Genomic DNA, 20,745 nt, shown 5'->3' on the forward strand with positions numbered 1-20,745 from the left:
TCACTAGCGGTCGTTTAAGTTATTAACTAGTACGCCGCCATATTGTCCCAGAAAAGCGAGTCAACAACTTGTAACCAATACTATTAGTAACGATTCTATAAAACTTATTAAATTTTTTACTTTGATTTTATCGGAAAAAAGTATTATATATCTATTATAATTCTTATACAAATTCAAATGCAGAAACAAAACATAATGAGATATTATTTTAAATAATACTTTTTAATATTGATCTCAAGTATTTTTACCGCGCTTCGATTGTGTATCTTATACACATGTTTTATACTAGTTCATTAAAAATTTTTTGAATATAATATATTAAAGTTATTCCTCATATATTTCTTTATTATTTGTGTTTTTATATGAAGAAATAAGAAAGTAAATAAGTAGACGATAAAAAAGAAAATTGTAGTTAAGAAAAGTTAATGGAAACGAGAGAGGACAGAGAGAAAGAGAGAGAAAGAGAGAAAGAGAAAGTAGAAAATGAAAGGGATATTCGTCTTAAGTACGATAGCGATATATGTATTTCTAGCTACAGGCGCTTTTTTTGATCAGAATTATGAAGAATATTCGATCTATTTTGGTACTTCCTTTCCTTTCCTACATCTCTACTCCTCGGACAGTCAAAAACGTACATACGTAATCTTGGAGTTTTCTATATATCGAATTAAGAGGTAATTTTGTAAAATGTAAATATTTATTACGAATTTGATTAGAAAGAAAGTAATAATCACAATCATATATAATATAAGTATCGTCTTATATGAATATAAAAAATAAACAAAAAAAAAAAAGAAAACAAATTTTTTATACATAAAACCTCATAATATATTCTTGAGCTTTACCATAGATATATCGGATCATTATGGAAGATCTAAAAAATCGTTTATACATTTTATCTAACTTTTCATCGCCGTTTGATCCTAAGCGCGCTATTACTGAGATATAGACAGTTATTAGGATGACGATCTTTATCTTTGTTTTCATGAAATTCCAGTCACGTAGAACGAAAGGTCGGCACGAGATGCAGGAAGGAGATGGGAGATACAACGTCGAGAGAGAAAGAAAGAGGGAGAAATAAAGTCTCTACAGCGAAGATCGCGTAGCGAGGACAAACTGGCATACCAAAGACAGACCAAGTCCAGATGCTGTCTGTCTTACTAAATGCGGCTGCATGGAGATCATAGAGTACTTTGGGATATCCTGTCTTGGGGAAATCGTTCGACATGAAACAGGAAGTGGGGACAGATCCTGTGCGAAGTCATACTTTGAAATCCCAGGGGTTAAAATGCTCCACATCGTATGCCTGTGTATCGTCACTGTTAATTTCTTACATTCCTACTCTTCCGTCCTTAAATTTTTTCATTTGTTTGAACAAAAAAGGCACTTTATACCACACATGAATTTTGAATGTGTGAGTTCATTCATGATTATTTATTTTAATCAATTTATATCATTTGCTAGAAACCATATTAATATAAGGAAATTAATGTCCCTTTTCCAGGCTATTTTTCAAATATCCTATTTGTATAGAATTTAATTAAAATTGATTTTTAATTATGAGATTTAAATTCTTTTTAAATGCAAGTACAATAAGGTATGTATAATAAATATATCGAGTATATAAATATTATTTTGAATTCTTTGATTTATAAGTGTATCCATTTTAATGATATAATATAAAATATTTTTTCTTCGAAAGAACAGGTAAAAAAAAGAATAAGATGGACATATCCAAGATATTATCTCTCTGCATTCAAGCACGTAGACGATTTAGAAACTGGTTGCTCCTTCGTTATTACCAGAGATGCATCGGTCAGCCTACTAAAGGAATGGTGGTCACTTGGGAAGAAGTAGGGTTGATCGTCCAGGTAAGAATTATATATCTATATATATAATACTAGTTGGAGAGAACCCGTCGAGAAACTACTTCACCTCCAAGTTCTCTTTCTCTTTTTCTCTTCCTTTCTTTTTCCCCCATCCCCACCCCTTTCTTTCTTTCCACCGACAGAGATTTCCTCTCCTACGATCTCTCTCCCCCCACCCCATCGACCTCGGTTTTTACCATCTCCCTCTTTCTCTCTTTCTTTTATTCTTTCTTGTCTCTCTCGTATGCGCTTTGCCTCGTCTCTTCTAGTCTCTATCTTCGTTTCTCTCACTCTAGACTCTCGCAGTTATGTCGTGGGCGGAAATTAGTATAACTCGTCGGACTAGTCGCGTTGCGACCGCGCATTAGTACACACGTACTTCGAAAGAAACGTCGAGGATAGATACAACGAGATAAGAAGAAAAATATCACATATCTGTATTTTGTAAAAATGTCCTTTTCCTTTTTCCCTTTCTTCTTCTTATCTATAATCTATTAAACAGAGAGTGATCGTGTGTGTTGTGATAACAATGAATTAATTTTTTTTTACTTTTGTGCATGAACTACGACAACATAAAATCAAATATCAACAAAAACTGACAGACCATCCTTAATGATACGTGAATTTTTATTTTCTAGACTCTATATTAATTTCATGTATTCAATTGGGTGCCGTGATTAAAAAAGAATCATAAAAAAAAAAAGAATAAAAAAAGAAAAATTTTTAAACTTCCTCGACTCCGCGACGATGAGGAATAGGATTACATCATGACAGAGCCGAAATCGAAGGCAGCGTAAGTATTTTTATTGATCGATCGATCAATATTTTCCATTTTTATGATCGAAAAAATACATTAAACGTTCGTGTTATAATTATCTTAATGAAATTTTTATAGGACCCGTTAGATTTAGTCTAACTCATAACTTCCTTGTAACCAATTGATCTTTACCGGTATCATCGTTAAAAGGGTATCGACTTCAATGTTGCTTCAATAGTACAGTAGAAACCTATGTATCTCAACTTACTCACAATGAATAACTTAAGAATCTATCAGAAATATTTGACAATATATATATATATATATATATATATATATATATATATATATATATATATATATATATATAAGTTGTCAAATATTCTCTAGAATTAAATTCTAGATAAGATGTATACCTAAATAATATAAACGTTTTTAAAGATCGTGAAAAGATCTACTGTTTACATGATGACAGAGACAAGCGAAGACAACGTGCGTTTATGAATTATGCAAGTAGTACACGTGTTTGCTCTTCCGTGTAGTGTGCCGTATATTTCACCGAATTCACAACATTCACAGAATTATCTTACGATTCCTCGTATAATGTGGATTCAAACAAACTATACGATAAACAATATTGTCCAACGATGAAACTCACGTGAATTTGTAATCAGGATGTGATTCGGTGTAATCGTATTGGTTCGTTAACGACAATTTAATATTCTTTGATCTTCTAACGAACAAGATTTCAATAATACTTAATATTTATTTGAATAATTTTTATCGAAATAGTAATACTTATTTAAATAGTAAATAGAAGTTGAATTACGTTGATTACATTGAACAGTATTAAAGTACATTAAAATAATTTCATATAATTAAAGTACTGAAGTATTAAATTAAATTACTTTAATAATTAATATACATTATAATATTAAAGTAAATTATTTTAATAATTAAAGTACATTATACAGTATTATATATGAAGTATAATACAGAAATACATTAGTACATTTGAAGTAGTATTATATATCTACTAGTAGATTATACTAGTAATAGTATATAATATTTGACTAATCGCAATAGTAATAGTAATGAAAGTTATCGGAATAGTAATAAAATTATTCAAATAAATATGGACTATTCTTCGATCTTTCAACGAGTAAGATTTGCATTATACTTAAACGATCGTAATGATCCTAATATCGTGAAATTTTTCGAATTGTAGATAAGAGATTATCGTTAAATGACCAATCACTAAAATAAAGTATTAAAAGAAAATTCAAAATAGACATTTCAAGCGTGAAATACCACAGGCATTATTTTCAAAACGAATGCCAATGAAATGAACTCTAGCTTGTGTTTATCGCGTTAAATTCAAATTCCTCGATCGTATCCTACGTGGTGGTTGACGTGCATGAAACACGTGGCTATGGCTCGCGCCGAAGTAAAGTTATTTTTTTTCGATGTTTATTGAAGTCTCGTTTGAAAATAAACAATACCAGACACCGTAGAAAAGCAAGAGGAAATTCTTTCTATCTTTTGCATCGTGTCAATGGAAGCAAACTATGCCCACTCCTTCCGAATCCCATTCATCGAATTTCGTCTTAAAGATGTTTAATATTTGCTCTCTCTCTCTCTCTCTTTCTCTCTCCCTTTCTTGCATTACAAATTAATGAGAAGTCAGATTATTTAAATTTTACACGTATATCTGATTCAATATTTAATATCGAATGGAATTCAAAGTATGAATCTTGTCAATGGAGGACACACACACAAGTACTTAACGGTTTCTCTTATCGATGATATTAGGCATGCATGTCGTGCGATATACGATAGAATAGCAGAGATTATACCAACGAGATGTTAGAAAAAAAATGAGCAAGAAGAAAAAAAGAAATTTCTTCCAAGATTCGCAATGTTTACATCGTTTTCGTGTAAGAAGAGATATCTATTACGTCGTTCTTTCGAAGATGCCGAAGATTATTAGTCGAGGCATGTTTTTGCGCAAGGGCCTTCGATAATCCATAAATAAAATAAACAGAGATTGAAATCCTCATCACGAAGAGACGAATTCGGCGGAGGGATTGCATTTGCATCGTCGACTCTCACGAGCGAGCGAATCGAAGCGTTGCATTTTGATTGCGCTTCGGCTGTCTGCACACGCGCGTCGAGTTTGCGCGCGAGAAAGCGAACTAGCCAGCGAATATTTATTGTGTACATAGGACGACGATGATTGAGTATATATATATATGTATGTGTGTGTATGTTGCGCCCTCGAGAAATATGACACGTGCGCACAGGCAATTTTAAGTAGGCGAAGAGAAACTACCGAGTACCATACATGGCGAAGCGACTTATTGTATTTTCTTCAGCTACTCTCGTTTCTACTTCACATTTGCTTTCGTGACTGCACAAACCGGATAACAACCTACAAAGAGAAAGAAAAGAGTAACATAAGAGATACTTCCTCCTTTTACTAAGCTAATATCTAATCACTTTAATCATTTACATATTATGTGTTGTGGCAAATAACTGTTTTTAAGGAAATGTACAATTTTATTGTTGAATTCTTGTTAGCGTACATTTTTATAATTCAATATATATATTTTATATACTTAGATATATAAGAGATTACGACGAATCTCTTCCTACCAATAGTTCTAATTTTTCTTTCTTTTTTACTTCTAAGATTTCGATCTCCTTTTTTAATTTGTAAAAAATGAGAAAAGTTTCAAGAGAATGCTTTATAATAGATACGGACGCATTCGTAAGTACTTGTAATGTACGCGCATGAAAGCACAGACTCGTGTATCAAAGATGACGTAGATGGATCGCGATTCAACTGCGGATGTAATTACATCGAGAACGAGCCGGAAGTGGAAACAGTCCGAACGCTTTTGCCGCTTAAAGAGAGTCTTTATACGGACGAGTTACGTCGATCGGTTGCGATCGACGTTTGGCTTTCAACATTCTCTCTTTCTCTCTTATTCTCCCTTGCTATCTCCGTGGGGTTAAAAACTCCCTGTGGAGATTGGATGACGTGCAGTTTATAGCGCACTAATCAAACATATAAGATCTGCTATTCGTCTCATGCGTAGATCTCAATGCATCTGTATGCGTGTATTTGTGCCGAATTTTATTTTAAAAGAAAAATATCTCAAATTTACAAGAAATTTTATTGTTCTTTTTTTGTTTTCTTCTATGTTTTTTTTTCTTTCTCTACAAATATCGAGAAATTTCATTTTGATCGTAGAACGAAGTCAATTCGTAGAACTTGTATTTGTGCTTTACGTGCGAACACGAACGTGACTTCAATACTTTGGAAAGAACTACTCGATGTCTTTGGAGACAAGGTACAATAAGAATACTTGGACGTTCCCACTTTATGCGTCGTCATGAATCTTTAAAATTCTTACGAACAGCGACTTCTCTGAACTATGTAACAATTCAACCATTGTTAAAGTTTCTACGAGAAAGAGAGAAAGAAAGAGAGAGAGAGAAAAAAAAAAGAAAAAGAGACGAACTTATTTATTTGCATAAAACGTTTGAAATACGCGAAAAGAGCTCGTGCTAACGTAATCTTTACATCGAGGCATGTACCGGCTACTCGCGTCGATTAATTTGAATAATGGCAAGCCATTCGGTTTAAGTTTATGCTCACATATGTAATCTGATCACGCATGCATAAAATTCGGAAACAAGAAACAAAGGGACGAGTACTTTATAAATTGCATCAATTTCAAGTGTTGCATATATGGTTAAGTGTATACATATATGTAAATCATTTTTTATCTATATGAATTTAAGTTATCTAAGAAAGAATCTGAGAAATAACAATCTAATGTAAACGGATAGTAATATATTCATTGGTTAATCACATGTATAGTAATCAAAGATTACAAGTAACACGATCTATAATGCCAAACTGGTACGCAGGGTACCAACAATGGCGATTCATTACGCATTATAATGACAACAACGGTTTTATAATCGTCGTGTGGGACGATAGATCCTTTGTCACGTGGTATAGGTCAAAGAAATGAACGAATTTCAATGTATCAATTACCTTTTGAACAAGAACTTTCAATTGACATAAAAACAATTGTCATTGTAATGTATTTTCAGGTGATGCCAAAGGAATCTTGTTGCGGGTTACTGGTAACCCTAGTGCCGTTATTCGTCGGTGTTTGTGATCTCGTCGGCGCGATATCCGGTTCCCAGTATCCTGTGTGTAAGCCAGGTCTAGAATTCTGGTCCACCGAACGTGCATCTTGTTGGCCCTGCACAAGATGCGCACCAAAGTTCACATTGAGCCCTTGCGCCGTGCATCAAGACGCGATTTGTGGACCACTTTCAGCTTTGGAGCTTGATTGGTCTTTTCTTTCAACGAGGAAGAGACCTGAAAATGGGCAAAGACGTTTGGAAGCGGTGACATCAAAGATGCTTTGGCGATTTCCCCCGGATCTAGATCAACAACAACAAAAACAATCGCAGGAGCAACAACATCAACAGGAGTTAAGACAGGAAACGAGAAGTCTCGTCGATGCTACTTACGACGACGAAATAAACGTGGGAGACATTGACGAGTTTTCTTCTCAAGAACAAAAAGTAAAGAACGAGAATCGTAACTGCGTATATAGACTTCTAAAGTTTCTCTTTTTTAATTTCGATAGTTGTCGGTTAGTATAATATATGAGGGTTTTATATACAAACGTTTTAGAGACACATGTTTTACTTTCGCAGAGGCCATATGATCCTCGAGAGAGGAGAAAATCGAACATCGAAGGAACTCTTTCATGGGATTGGCAGACCGCCGCCCTTGTACTCGCGGTATGTGCCTGTGTGGTATTCTTTTTGGTAGCGGGCTGTTCGGCCTTGGTTTATGCGAGACAATGGCGAAGGATGAAAAAGAATTTTGAACCAGGTATATGTGTATTTATTATTATATTCTTTTACTAACTCATATTTTCTAAATTAATACAACGTTTAAGTCGGCTTGCCTCGAAGGACAAACGAAGATACACGTCTTCCTCCCTTATCGACATTGAAAATCGACATTGAGCATGTTCGCCATTAAACGTTATCCTTCCTGCGCTCGAAAGGACCGGCATCTTGTGCGGCAAAACAAAAGGGCTCGCCTCCGGACTCTGGGGAAGTACGCGTAAACGTATACTCCGCGAGTCCTTTAAAATGCAAGGCGAGATTTTCTTCATTAGAGGGCTGATCACGGCCTCTCCTCACCTTGGCTCGACCTACCGCGCCCGGATATGACGTCTCCACGTCCAACGCGCTCAACGTACCATCGCCCACGCTGTCACTATCGCGTACACCGTTCCGCGTTTACTATATCTACTTATAACCAGGGCCGTATTTAGTACGATCAAATTATGATCGAATTTCTAAACTTTATTTCTTATAAAAAATAGATAGACTATTTTTATCTAATCATACTTATTTTCATGATCAAAAATCATGTTTCTTCTTTTTTTTTTTATCATAAATAACGGACAATATTTTTTCACAAATTAAAATTATCTTCAATTAATATTGACATAGTAATTTGTAATTTTTAAGAATTAAATTTTCTAGTAATTAGAAATCACTATGTAAGAATTAATCGAAGATAATTAAATTTTGTCTTAAACTATTCTTATCTAATTGTATAACATCTCAAATCGATGTTAAAGCAATTGTATGCAAAGTATTACTCTTCAAAACGTTTCTCCTTTACAATCGTTACTATAGAATAAAAAAGAAAAAAAAAATACAAAGAGAAGTGTAAGTCGCGTAACGTTCTTATGATCTATGGTGCACGTGTATACGAGGCTACTACATGCATTTGCATAACGAGCATTACGTAGAACTCTTTCTCGCCGGAACACCTCCCCACTATTGAAGTCGTGTATCGTGCCACGTATCGCGTGCACGTTTGTGGGAACCGATTCAAGCACGATTCGTTAATGAAGTTCGCATGAATGGAGCTTCGTTACCGGCGTCCTTTCTACTATCAAACATGTATAACGTGAAATCGGTGACACGTAAAGTATTATAAACGTGATAATATAAAAGATGACGTATGAATTCGATAATCTCTGCTATGGTTCTATAACGATCTCTATAAAAATATAAATAATACATATAATTAGATAGAATCATATAACATTGAGAATCAGATTTAAATTGCGAAAAATGCAATTGAGATGTGAAAATTACATTTATTTAAAATTACACACGGTGTCATTAATAACATTAATAACAATGATTGTTCTTTATAGAAATCACATTTGAAATGTAAGAATTAAATTTCTTTAAAATAACACGTATCCAGTATCAATAATTATAATGTTTTAATAATACAATTTGGATTGATTCTTTCTAACGGATTCGATCGTAGATAATAAGTATTCATTTGTAATCGGTACCGTTTCATTACGTCTAATGGTCGGCCCACCCGGGGTTACTGATTCTGATTAGCTACAATATGGAGAGGACCTATAAAAGACGTCCCGCTTAAGTCTCAGCCTATTAGGAGTAAGCAGCTGTCCAAAATGGGCCTTGAGAAAGCTAAGGCACGCATTCCATGGCCATTCATGCTACATTCCACCTTGACTAAACTCGATGCAATCAAAGATTATATGTTCGAGCAATTCATCGTGCGATTTCATAAGCATTCTTTATATTTTGCAAGGCTCGACTCTTTCTTATTTGTTATGTTGTTATGTTATTATATATAAGTTATTAATAATTATTCTTTTTTTTTTCAGTTGGTCTCGAAGAAATCTCTGCCCGATTAAACGTTATGGTAAAGGCAGAATTGGCGGAACTCGTTGCGGGTGCGCCGATGAGTCCAGGTGATCCAGAAACTAGGTGTCAATATCTTGAGAAATTATTAGGTAAGCATTTGAAAATGTTATGCGTATTTCACAATATCTGTTTAATTCGTAAAAGCTATCATCGGTGAAATTTCATCTCAAGAAAATAAAAAATATAATTAATTGGTCCTAATTATCATAATGCTATTTGCAATCATTATATATTAGTATAATATATACTAATAGTATAGTATATTATAATACAATATATTTTATTTATATATACGTACTAAATTTTTTTTTATTACTTTCTGTAATAGAAAATAATAATGATAAAAATATATATATATATATATATATATAATTTGTATAATATATATTTGTATATATATATATATATTTTTTATACAGATGTACTAATTTCTTTTTCTCAATGTTTTCAATAAAATAAAAGATAACATACTGTGGTAAAATTTCACTTATGATAGCATTAATGTAATTTCTTTTCTTTTCTTTTTTTAATAATAACTTTTAAAGGGTTAATTTCATACAAGAATCATAAAGGACAACTTGAAGCAGATTTTTCTACGATATATACTTCTATACTAATAGAGATATCACGTGGCGTATATCGTTCGTGTTTATTCGTTCGATAAGTGCATATTACATTAATCTAAAGCCCCATTTTGATTCTGACCCTCAGTGTAGATATACTTGCGTACGCATTCGCGACGAACGCTTTGCGAAGAATGATCGAGGCGAGTATACGAGAGATAAATGGATGGAGTATGGGTAGGGGTAGAGTATGGTATGGTAGGGAAGTGGGAGAGAGGGATTTCAAAGAGGGCGTAAATAATAAATTCATTTGATTCGAACCGCGGTTGAATGTGCTTCACGCGTATACGTCACGTACGTTGTGGGAGAGAACGTGTAAAGAACTTATCCTCGATAATGATCCTTGACTAGAACCGACCTTTTACGAAATTCACTCAATCGATCGTTTCCTGCAGTTTGATCCTATGAATGAAATGAAATTCATTGTTTGAATTATATTTAAAAATTATTAATATCGTAGTTTCAAGATTTATTAAAATGGATTAGCCTATATGGAAATTTAACAATATTAATCTGTTAACTGAGATGATTTTTGATCTATGAACGTGGACCTATGAAATTTATCTCGATTAAAAGTAAAATAAAATAAATCAATAAATAAGATAAAAAATTTAATTAATGAAGCATAAAAAAAGAATTGAAAAGTATTAATAATGTTTCCTTAATAGGAGTTAAAATTATCTATAACGCCATGTAACTTTGAGGTAATTGTGATATTTGTATTTGTTAAGTTTCACTTTATTCTGTTATAAATTTTTTTATTGTTACTTCATATATATCCAACGTTTTAAATATTTATTAAGTATAAGTTATACTATACTAAATATATATATATATATAGAACTTATACTAGTATAATAATAGTATAGAATACTAGACTATATTAAATATAATATAATTATTCTAATATAAGTAGATAATACTGTTAAATAACTTTCACATTATATAATTTTTTTTGTAAACGCAAAAACAAATTGAATTCTAGAGAATTAAATCTTCTCCAGTTAACAGGTTAATAATAATCATAATGGTATTAATATAATTGTTATAAAACGAGAATAAAGAGAACTTTGAATATAAACTCAACCGATTCATTAAGTATTAAGTATTAATAAAAATAATATGTTTTATACTATTTTAAACAATCATATTATTAATTTTCATAAGAACAAGTTTGAAAAGAAATCATCCAAATTATTTGAAGGCAGAGATACGAATGAAATATTGAATTGTCGTCATTTTAAACGAATAAAATCAAAAATACAACAATATCTGCTGAAATAAGAGGACAATAAACGAAAAGATAATGATCATACGATACGCCAGGACGCGATGTTTGACTTACAGCTTACGCTCCTGGTATATTTCAGGAAATAGTCGGGGTTGTTTGTAGTACTCATAAAATAGACGAGACGATAGCAAAGTTGTGGCTAGATGCCACGGCCTTTGGAATTTCTTACGTGGCCTTTAGAAGGGTAAGACATACACTTCAGCTTAATTATTTATCACATAATAAAACAAAATGACGCGATTGTTCCTAACGTTTATCTGCCTTCATTCATTTTCGACTTGGTGCTCTTACCTCTAACTTTAGAATCTCATCGTTGAGAGAACATGCGCCAGTTTGCATTTCCAAGATTGACGCGCGTGATGCTGAGAATCAAACCTACAGTCCAATTTTAGGCTCAACATTAGACGATATATCGCATATATGTATGTATATACATACATACGTTTCGTTCATATATATATATACATGTATGTGTGTGTGTATAAATTGATTCGATCGTTCGAGAAATACGAACACGTTTAGCGAATTGATTAGAAATAAAAGAGAAAACACAGGAAGTATATATCGTTAGATAAATATCAATTGAGAATTAGAAAGAGAGAAGAAGGGAGAGAGAGAGAGTCCTTATATATGTACGAAACGTATGTACATTAATTCGATCAATGTCAATAATCTAATCGTTCGAAAAATTCTAACACGTTTAGAAAATTAATTTAAAATAAAAGAGTGAACAGGAAGTATATATATATATATATATATATATATATATATATATATATATACATATATATATTGTTAGATAAATATCGATTGGGAAAGAAAGATAGATAAAGATAAATAGAGAAAAAAAGAGAGAGAGCCCTTGAGCAACGTAGGTGAATTGGGGAAGTACTCGGTTTGGTTGATTGGCCGGTCGATCGCACTTGTTTCCTCTTGCTTACAGACCGGAAACGCGAAACTCCGGTGATGGCTGGTTGGCCGGAAGTGGGTGGGAACCTCTACATCGAGGAAGGGGAGACACCGAGAAGCAAACGTTCACAAATCGCGCGGATTCATCGAAACATCGAAACGATTCTCAGCCACAAGACGAACGTCATTGATTGATCGAACAAAATTAAGAGAGAGAGAGAGAGAGAGAGAGAGAGAGAGAGAGAGAGAGAGAAAAGAGAAAGAGAGGATGAAAAATTTTTAGAAGAATCTTTCAAAAATTCTCTCGCATCTCGCCGGATGCTGGAGGAACGATGACGTATTGGAAGGATTTCTCTACAATGCACAAAGTGTTTTGTACACAGTTATCGAGAGGTATATATCGTTCTTCTTACCCTTCATCCTTCCCTCTTCACCTTTCCGTTCTCGATCGATAACATAATGGAATGTACGATACGAGAATATATTTTTAGAGAATTACGTCATGATCTAATTCTTTATTGCCATTTTATAAAGTAAACGACGCTTGTGTGTCAAGATTACGAACTTATGGTGTGTATGTATATTCTTCTCCACCTTTCTTTTTCTGCACCTGGTTCCTGATATAATTATAAGAAATTTTCGAAGAAAACTTGATATAAGGGTATATCCTCTTATATATTATTGGTCCCGAAGCTCGAGTGAAACTCGAGCAACGAAAGACCGTTACGCTCTTCCAGAGAAGAGGATTTCTTCAAATTTATTTATTTTTCTCTCTCGTAGTTTTAATGCGCAAGGAAAAAAAAACGAAAAATAAAGTGAAAACTTTGTAATATAACACGAGCCTTTGTATTCATACACGTGACACGATTATTAAAAAAATAAAGTGTATAAATATGTAGAGGCAATTGTCCGATTGTATACACTACTCTCCTTCGAATCCTTTTATTTTTCCAAGAGACGCATGAATGTTGAACAGACAACTGGATTTAATTTTAAGATTTCTTTTTTCTTTTGTTAGCTTATTAAAGATTCAAATTGGTGATCAAGCAATTTAACAAATGGATGTTCGTTTCCTTTTACGGATATAAATCATATGAATTTCTTATAAAATATTTCATAATGAAAATTACAATGAGATATCGTTGAATTTAATTTATCTTAAATTTTAGAGGAACAACACAAGGGATATTGGAGAATTGAAAAATACGTATCTGATGAGAGAGTCTTCCGGTCTATTCCTTATATACATGTAAGAATTATGTATTTAAATTGTACCCATTACACCGTAGTAACATCAACAATATAATTTTTTTTCCCATTTTTATAGAATTAAATATATTTTAATTTTATATCATATAAATTAAGGGGGGACAGAGGGCGGGTTGCACCTAAGGCTTTTTATTCGAAATTGTGTTCATCATATTTTCGTATTTCTAAATACCTTTACGTCTATCTTCTAGGTTTAAGACTATTTTCTTTGTAAACGTGATCACAGTTGTAAAGGCATTGCTATTCTAAGCACGTGTGGTAAATGCGGGCACGCTTCTGGTCCATATATATATATATATATATATATATATAAACATACATATATATACATATATATATATCTAAATGTGGGATTAGACAAGAATCTTTTCTTTAATTCTTTCAAATCGATGTTAGAATCGGTTTGCATCTTTTTCATTCTTTTTTTGTTTTATGACAAATTAATTAATAATCAAATTCAAGAAAAATAATTATTTAAATCAGGCACTTATTTTCACAATACCATAAAAAATTCACGAACTAATATGATGAACACGCAATGTTGTAAAGGTATCTAAAAAATTTGTACGTCAATGATGCTTCAATAAAGATTGACAGTGCAATTAACAAATTTAATAACTTGAATTCATATATATATATATATATATATATATATATATATATAAAACTCTATATATATTTATAATTTTGTTTCTTTTTTCTTTAAAAAAAAAAACATTATTTACCAATAATTTTTTTTGACTTCGAAGATTCTTTACGCGCTTATTATTAATTTACAAAGATAATCCAATGAATTTCTAGAGAAAAAGCACCGTTAACGCTGATCATTTGTTTACAATAATACACTACCTCATCTCTTGGAATGCAAAGCAATAATAAATTACTTATATGCTAATAAATAATATTGATCATATTAAATACTATGCTGAGATATACAGAACAATTATTAAATAACTACAACCATTTACAGCAGTGTTGTGTATCTCTCTCTGTATGTGTGTATATATACGTGTAGTTGTGTCTCTATTCTTTTCCTTATATAAATATATATATCTGTGCATAATATTAATTATGCATGCCATGTACGTAGTAATCACTATTTAGATTTCCTTTCCATTTCGCATTTTTCTCTTAATAATTTGTTTATTTCTGTACAAATATTTATATATAAAATAATCTTCGACATAAAGGCAAAGCAGAGAATATGACCCTGTTCTCTAAGTAGTGCATATATCGTGAAATAATACGTATTTGCAAAAACTCTTTTCTTTCTTTCTTTTTTTTTCCTTTCATGTCAAGGTCAAATCTCCGAACCTGCCTTTTATATAGTACATGCCTGGTGGCTTGTGCCCTGTACACGTTATCCTCATTATCGGCTGTACCGATGTATAACATTCCTACCTAAAACAGGTGAACAGGTGAATCAGCAATACACATCAACTCGCTAATAAAATATTTAGCTAGTGAAGTATATCGTCCACCTGTTAAAACCCACATATCACCATGAATTAGTAGGATAAACGGCAAATGCTTTTAACTAACCCGATGTCGTGTTCATTCTGACATGTGAAACGTGTGTGCAAGAAAGTGCAAGAAAAGGCAGAGTTTAATATACTAAATATATATATATATTTTGTTGTTATTGTTGTTATATTAATATATTACGCGTTCGTATATGGGATATACTTGAGGATAACTCGATTAAGAAGTAAGTTCAAAAATACATCGTGTCTGTTTCAAAGCATTTAAGCCGCATATCAAGAGCATAACTGAATAAGGTATCTAATAGAAATTTTCTCATATTTCTTTGTAATCTATCTATTTAACTCTGTTTATCTTTGAAAAAGTCTAAGACTATTCCAATGTTTTTATCTATAGATATATCGAATGAGTCAGCTAAAATTGAAAACTCGAATATCTCAATTAGTTTGAATTATAAAAAAGAAATTTCTCTCGAAAAATATGTTGGATACAAAAGAGTTAATATTTTACAGTGATTACAATAGTACAAATTTAAATCGACAATCGAATTGAAATTTTACAAAATATGATTTTCAGGTAAAAGTTCTCATCCTAACAGTATTAACCCCTGTATGATCCAACTATATTTTTTCCCCCAGAAATGTTTAATATATTAAAAAGTAACCGAGATATTCATGGTTCTAGTTTTATGTAACTTATTCAATATAACTATATATATATATATATATATATATATATATATATATCTAAGTAAATACTACTAATAGAGCTTGGAATAATTCTGTAAAGCTCTATGGACGGATCGTTCGCATGATGACAATATGATGGACGAGTAAAAATCGGCAAATTTGAAAAAAGGCACAAATCTTCCCATTACGCGCAGAATTTTTAAGGGGAAGGCAGCACATGGCTATTACCAAAATTCACAATTTTAAATTACTACATATCAGGATAAATATATATATATCTATATGTATGTATGTGTATGTACTTGTTAAAAGTAGTTCGTTGGGGATCGAGTTTTTATATCTGAATGTTTGAAAATATAAATATATATATTAAAATATATATATTTTATATTTTAAAATAACACATATATATACATATATATATATATGTATATATATATGTATATATATATTTATATTTTCCCGGCGCATATTCATATACGGATATTATTTGACATATAATTCTACGTACCCTTTCTGGATAAGATGGTTTTAAATAAAGAGTGAAAAATGATATGCCATTGCATACTTTTTGTTCGCTGCTACTGATGACTTTTGCTCAATAAATGCGAATTAAATTGGTACAAGTTACAGCACTGCTCACCACATATATTGCACTTCCATGGATTGCTCTCACTGTGACAACCTTTGTGAAGAAAGTACAACGTCTGATCTGGAAAAGTAATTCTACAGTGTGTACACTGTAAACCGCTACTTCGTGGATCAGGTCTCGTCGATGTCGGGGGTTCACCCCTTGAATGTAGATTGGAATTTGAACCATTATTATTATTAGTATTATTATTGTTACTGCAACTTGTCGAAAGTTTACGACATAGATCATCTCGTAATAGTGTCTTCAATGGTGAGACCTTGATTAACGATGGCAATGAAAGATTGCTAGATGTTGCTCCACTATCTTCCATACCATTGCTATTTGGCTCTTGTTTGATAGGAATTAAAGAGATTGAAGGTGTGATAGCTTCTTCTCCACCACCCACATTCCTTGTAATATAAGATTATTTATTCATATTCTCTGATATTAACAAATAAATTAAATATCCAATAAAATATTCTTAAATAATAATGTACTTACCTATGAATGCCACTACTGTTAATAGGTAATTGATGATGACTACTGCTTGGAGCATTACTATTGCTATCTGCACTTTGTGGACTATTTGGACTATCACCATTTAGTGGAGCAGGACTTGAATTCCGTTGATTAGTAGTTTGTTCTGGGTAAGGAATGGATATTTCAACGTGAGGAGTAAGAAAGTGCATTGGAGGAGTTGCGTTGTCCGCTGATCTATTGCCAGTACTATCACCACTGTCGGATAGGGGAGCAGATGGCATGGCTTCCCCAGGTGTGCAACTATTTAATATTGAAGTTGAACTGTTTGGTCCTGGATTATCTAAATCTATTCCATGTCTAAACACAAATATATATATATATATCTGAGTAAAGGTATTCTTCATATTATGATTATATTTGCAAACATAATACAGAAAAGTATAATTCATAAGAATTTACCTGTTAAAAAAGTGCAACCTAAGACATTTCATTGTTGTTGCTCGATAACTACATAATGGACATGATTTAACCATATCCTGTTGCCCTACATGTTCATTTTGGAAATGCGCCCTCATAGCAATTTGTCTTTGGAAACCTCTATTACATATTGGACAATGATATGGTAAAGTTTTTGAATGAGTGGTAAAATGTTCTGCAAGATGATCTTTTCGAAAGAATCTTTTCTGACATACTCGGCACTCATATGGTTTTACACCTGTATGCCTCATCTAGAAATGAAAATATAGAAAGAAAAAAAAATGAATACGATATAGATATAAAAGATCTAACTTCTTTTTTTTTCTTGGCACAGCTGTCATATCGATTTGGCACAGCTGTCATATAGATTTACCTTGTGCCTTCTCATATTAGCTCCATTAGAAAATTTCATATTGCAAACATCACACTCAAATATTTTTCTGTGGGTTCGTAAACCCGAATGACCCTCGTCTCCATCTCCATCGTTTTCAGGTCCATCGATACCTTCTGCGCTTTCTCCTGGTTCACCACTTCCAAGACACTGATCTTGATGAGCACAAAATGCTGTTTTATTTATAGTTTCATAATTGTCACAGCGATCGCATCTGTGAAAGTGACAAAATAATGTATAAAACATATTATGTTATACATTAATACATTTCAATTTTGTGCCAATTTTTTTTTCATTGGCTTCTAAAGGATGTGAAAGCTAATCTAACCTAAATGCTGGAACAGCTCCATCGCTACTATCATAATTAGTATTAAGAGCTGCTTCGTTGTCTGGATCCAATGCTTCTTCTTCTCTATGATTAGAAGAATCACCAGCCTCTGCATGCGAAGAGGAATGAGAGTCTACCTCGTTTTCCCCGCCGCCACCATCGACTCCATCTGACATGATACCAAACGGTGGAACTATCTTGAATCCTTCATCTAACCTGCACCATTAAGAGCGTCTTTGTAACAATTACCATTGATATTTTTATTTCAATATAAGATGTGACATCTAATATATTTTAATTTAATTCAATAACACCACTAACTAAAAATGACAACAAATTTCAATTTAAGATGTAATTTCGACATTTTAGAAAGGAGAAACTTTAAGAGAAACGCCCTTAAGACATTTATCATTTATCAAAGTTTCGATCTAACATGAATTTCGTCTTACACAGTATTAAAAGAAACATATACGACGTATACTCTTACAATAGGACACGTATACTTTTCGAATTCTGATCGAAGATAAAAAAAAATCTCGCGAAGGAGAGAGTAAATACGTGGAGTGAGTTTAAACGTAAAATTTTGCCGAATCACACCGACGGTATACGTATTAATACAGGACGAATTTCACACATATAGTTACCTCGTTCGAAAGAGACAATGACGAACGTAAACCTTTACCTGTCAGTTTGTGGTACCTAGTCGAGTGTCAAGACTCTCGTATCGAAGATCGAGCAGGTATTCGAGAGCAAGGTGCAACGGTACGAGTATTACCCAATCCTGGGAAGATTACGGCATAGAAACACCTGGTGGGTAAAGCGCAATGCCAGAGTGCACTGCACTTTGTCCCAGTTTTGACCGAATCCGTCACTCGTGACGTAGTTTTCGCGGCTTTTCCGCGGAAAGACAGCGCCGTCGAAAGAGAGAGAGAAAGAGAGAGAAAAAGAGAGAGAGAGAGAGAGAAAGAGAGAGAGAGAGAGAGAGAGAGCAAAAGATCTAGAGAATGGTAGGAGTGGGAGAGAAAGCAAGAGCGAGAAAAAGAAAGAAAGAGAAAAGAAACGAAAGAGAGAGAGAGAGAGAGAGAGAAAAAAGAAAAGAGGTCGGGACACGCGTCTTATTTACTTACTCACATTCCTTAAAGGTGGGTTGGCAAGGCCTCCTTCAACCCACGGAATTTCTCTCTTCTATCTCACAACACCACGCGCATCCTCCTCGACGTTTGTTTCTTCTGTTTTTTTTTTTCTTTTCCCTCCTTCTCTCAACGATAGATAGGCGAGTAAAACGTAACGGAAGTGCGCCAAGTATCCATATCCTCGTTCACCGATATCGTGAGCATTGCTACCAATCCATTCCTGATAACTTCATATTCAAGTATCCTCTCTCCTGTATTTTCCCGTTCGTTAAAAGGATAATGAAATCGATCTCAATTCTTCGAAGAAAAGGACGATGGAAACAAAAACGATGATCGTACGACTGAATCGCTACTCGTTCTTCGGCTCTTTTTGTACATAGTCGTGCGAAATCTTTTCTTCGAGTGACTCGAACATAACCTCACTTTTTTGTTTCTTTATTTTTCCGCCAATCAAAGGTTGGTAACATGTACAATCAATTTTAACTCGTCGTCGTTGTCGTCGTTGTTGTCGTGTCGCCGAACGTCACGCGCAATCTCAGCTTTTTCGTTTCTAACTTGAAAGATTTTTCTTTTCAAAATAAAATTTGTATTTGTAATTACGAAGTTAGGATAAACAAGTAAGCGCGTGGGCATATCGCGGTATGATCGAAATTGAGCGGATCGAGAGTATGAAATTTGAATCGAATGACGCCAAATCGATTCACCGTGCAAAAGAAAGTGGAGAAGATCACAAATCGGTGCGTGTTTTTTGATCATCTCTCTTGAGATACTTTATCTTAATCGGATATTCTCCATTAATTTCATTGTTCGTCTTAAAAAGAAAAAACACATTAATTAAAATAAAAAAGAAAATAAAAAATAAATAAAAGACAAGAAAAAAAAAAACAAGAAAGAAGTTAACCAAATTCGAAATTGAATTCGATTTATTTAATGGTACACGTACATATAGTACATTTATCGTATGTTCCCAATTGGCAATATCGTTCGATGTTCTTTCAGGAACACGATCGACGATAACAACGATAATTCATCTGTACAAAGATAAAAGATAAAATATATCTTTTATGTGGGTGCACGATCGATGATAGGAAGGACACAAAATCATTTTTCCGTGATAATCGGATATATAAATGCGTCGTTCAAGAAACATAAAAGAAAAGGATCGTAAAGTTCCATTCATTCATTAAGGACATCGAATTTCATGAAAAGGTAATATCACTTATTCGAGATTAAAGATCGAGATAAGAAATCGATTATCAAGTCGAGAACAAAAGAATAACTTGTATCATCGTTTACTTATTTTCGCGCGACGCGTAGCGTCACCGTGTGAAACCACGAAATATGTCTCTTTTATACACATCAATCATCGTTCACGCTTCGAACCATGATCACGATTTACGTAATTTATCAGATATGTTTTTACAAATGATATAAGCCTAAATCAATAAAGATAATAAATCGTACTTTATTTTTGTATTTGAATAATATTACGTTTACTTTATCTTTTATATACGATTTGAAAAACAAAAATACATCCTTTATTTTTTTCTAAAGACCTTCATCGAATGCTATTTATTTTTTTTAATTGACCTAATCTTTACTCTTAAAAA

General features: G+C 32.9%; 2 protein-coding genes across 6 annotated transcripts; one reads left to right on the forward strand and one right to left on the reverse strand.

The window, feature by feature from the left end:
• Nucleotides 1-2,162: 2,162 nt before the first annotated feature.
• On the forward strand, nucleotides 2,163-13,558 carry wgn (Tumor necrosis factor receptor superfamily member wengen). 2 transcript variants are annotated; one of them, XR_014982314.1, is made up of 6 exons: nucleotides 2,163-2,661; nucleotides 6,754-7,236; nucleotides 7,372-7,552; nucleotides 9,393-9,521; nucleotides 12,290-12,648; nucleotides 13,425-13,558. XR_014982314.1 is itself a non-coding variant. In XM_035865070.2 (5 exons), exons 2-5 carry the CDS (start codon nucleotides 6,757-6,759, stop codon nucleotides 12,448-12,450), a joined length of 951 nt encoding a protein of 316 aa, XP_035720963.1. In that variant the 5' UTR covers nucleotides 2,163-2,661; nucleotides 6,754-6,756; the 3' UTR covers nucleotides 12,451-13,336. The 2 variants fall into 2 exon arrangements, 1 of the variants encoding a protein (XP_035720963.1); XM_035865070.2 differs by lacking the exon at nucleotides 13,425-13,558 and having other exon boundaries at nucleotides 12,290-13,336.
• A 1,089-nt stretch (nucleotides 13,559-14,647) lies between these two features.
• On the reverse strand, nucleotides 14,648-19,847 carry LOC118441091 (uncharacterized). 4 transcript variants are annotated; one of them, XR_004838004.2, is made up of 7 exons: nucleotides 19,134-19,847; nucleotides 18,003-18,218; nucleotides 17,657-17,888; nucleotides 17,266-17,534; nucleotides 16,828-17,163; nucleotides 16,207-16,736; nucleotides 14,648-14,925 (listed from the first exon to the last, which is right to left on the reverse strand). XR_004838004.2 is itself a non-coding variant. In XM_035865066.2 (6 exons), coding segments are annotated over exons 1-6 (1,515 nt in total). In that variant the 5' UTR covers nucleotides 19,136-19,847; the 3' UTR covers nucleotides 14,648-16,276. The 4 variants fall into 4 exon arrangements, 3 of the variants coding, with proteins under 3 accessions (XP_035720959.1, XP_035720961.1, XP_035720962.1); XM_035865066.2 differs by having other exon boundaries at nucleotides 14,648-16,736; XM_035865068.2 differs by having other exon boundaries at nucleotides 14,648-16,736; nucleotides 19,130-19,847.
• Nucleotides 19,848-20,745: the final 898 nt, after the last annotated feature.

Source organism: Vespa mandarinia, chromosome 6, assembly GCF_050613455.1.
Source record: "Vespa mandarinia isolate Hongniang chromosome 6, ASM5061345v1, whole genome shotgun sequence".
In the NCBI taxonomy this organism is placed as follows: domain Eukaryota; kingdom Metazoa; phylum Arthropoda; class Insecta; order Hymenoptera; family Vespidae; genus Vespa; species Vespa mandarinia.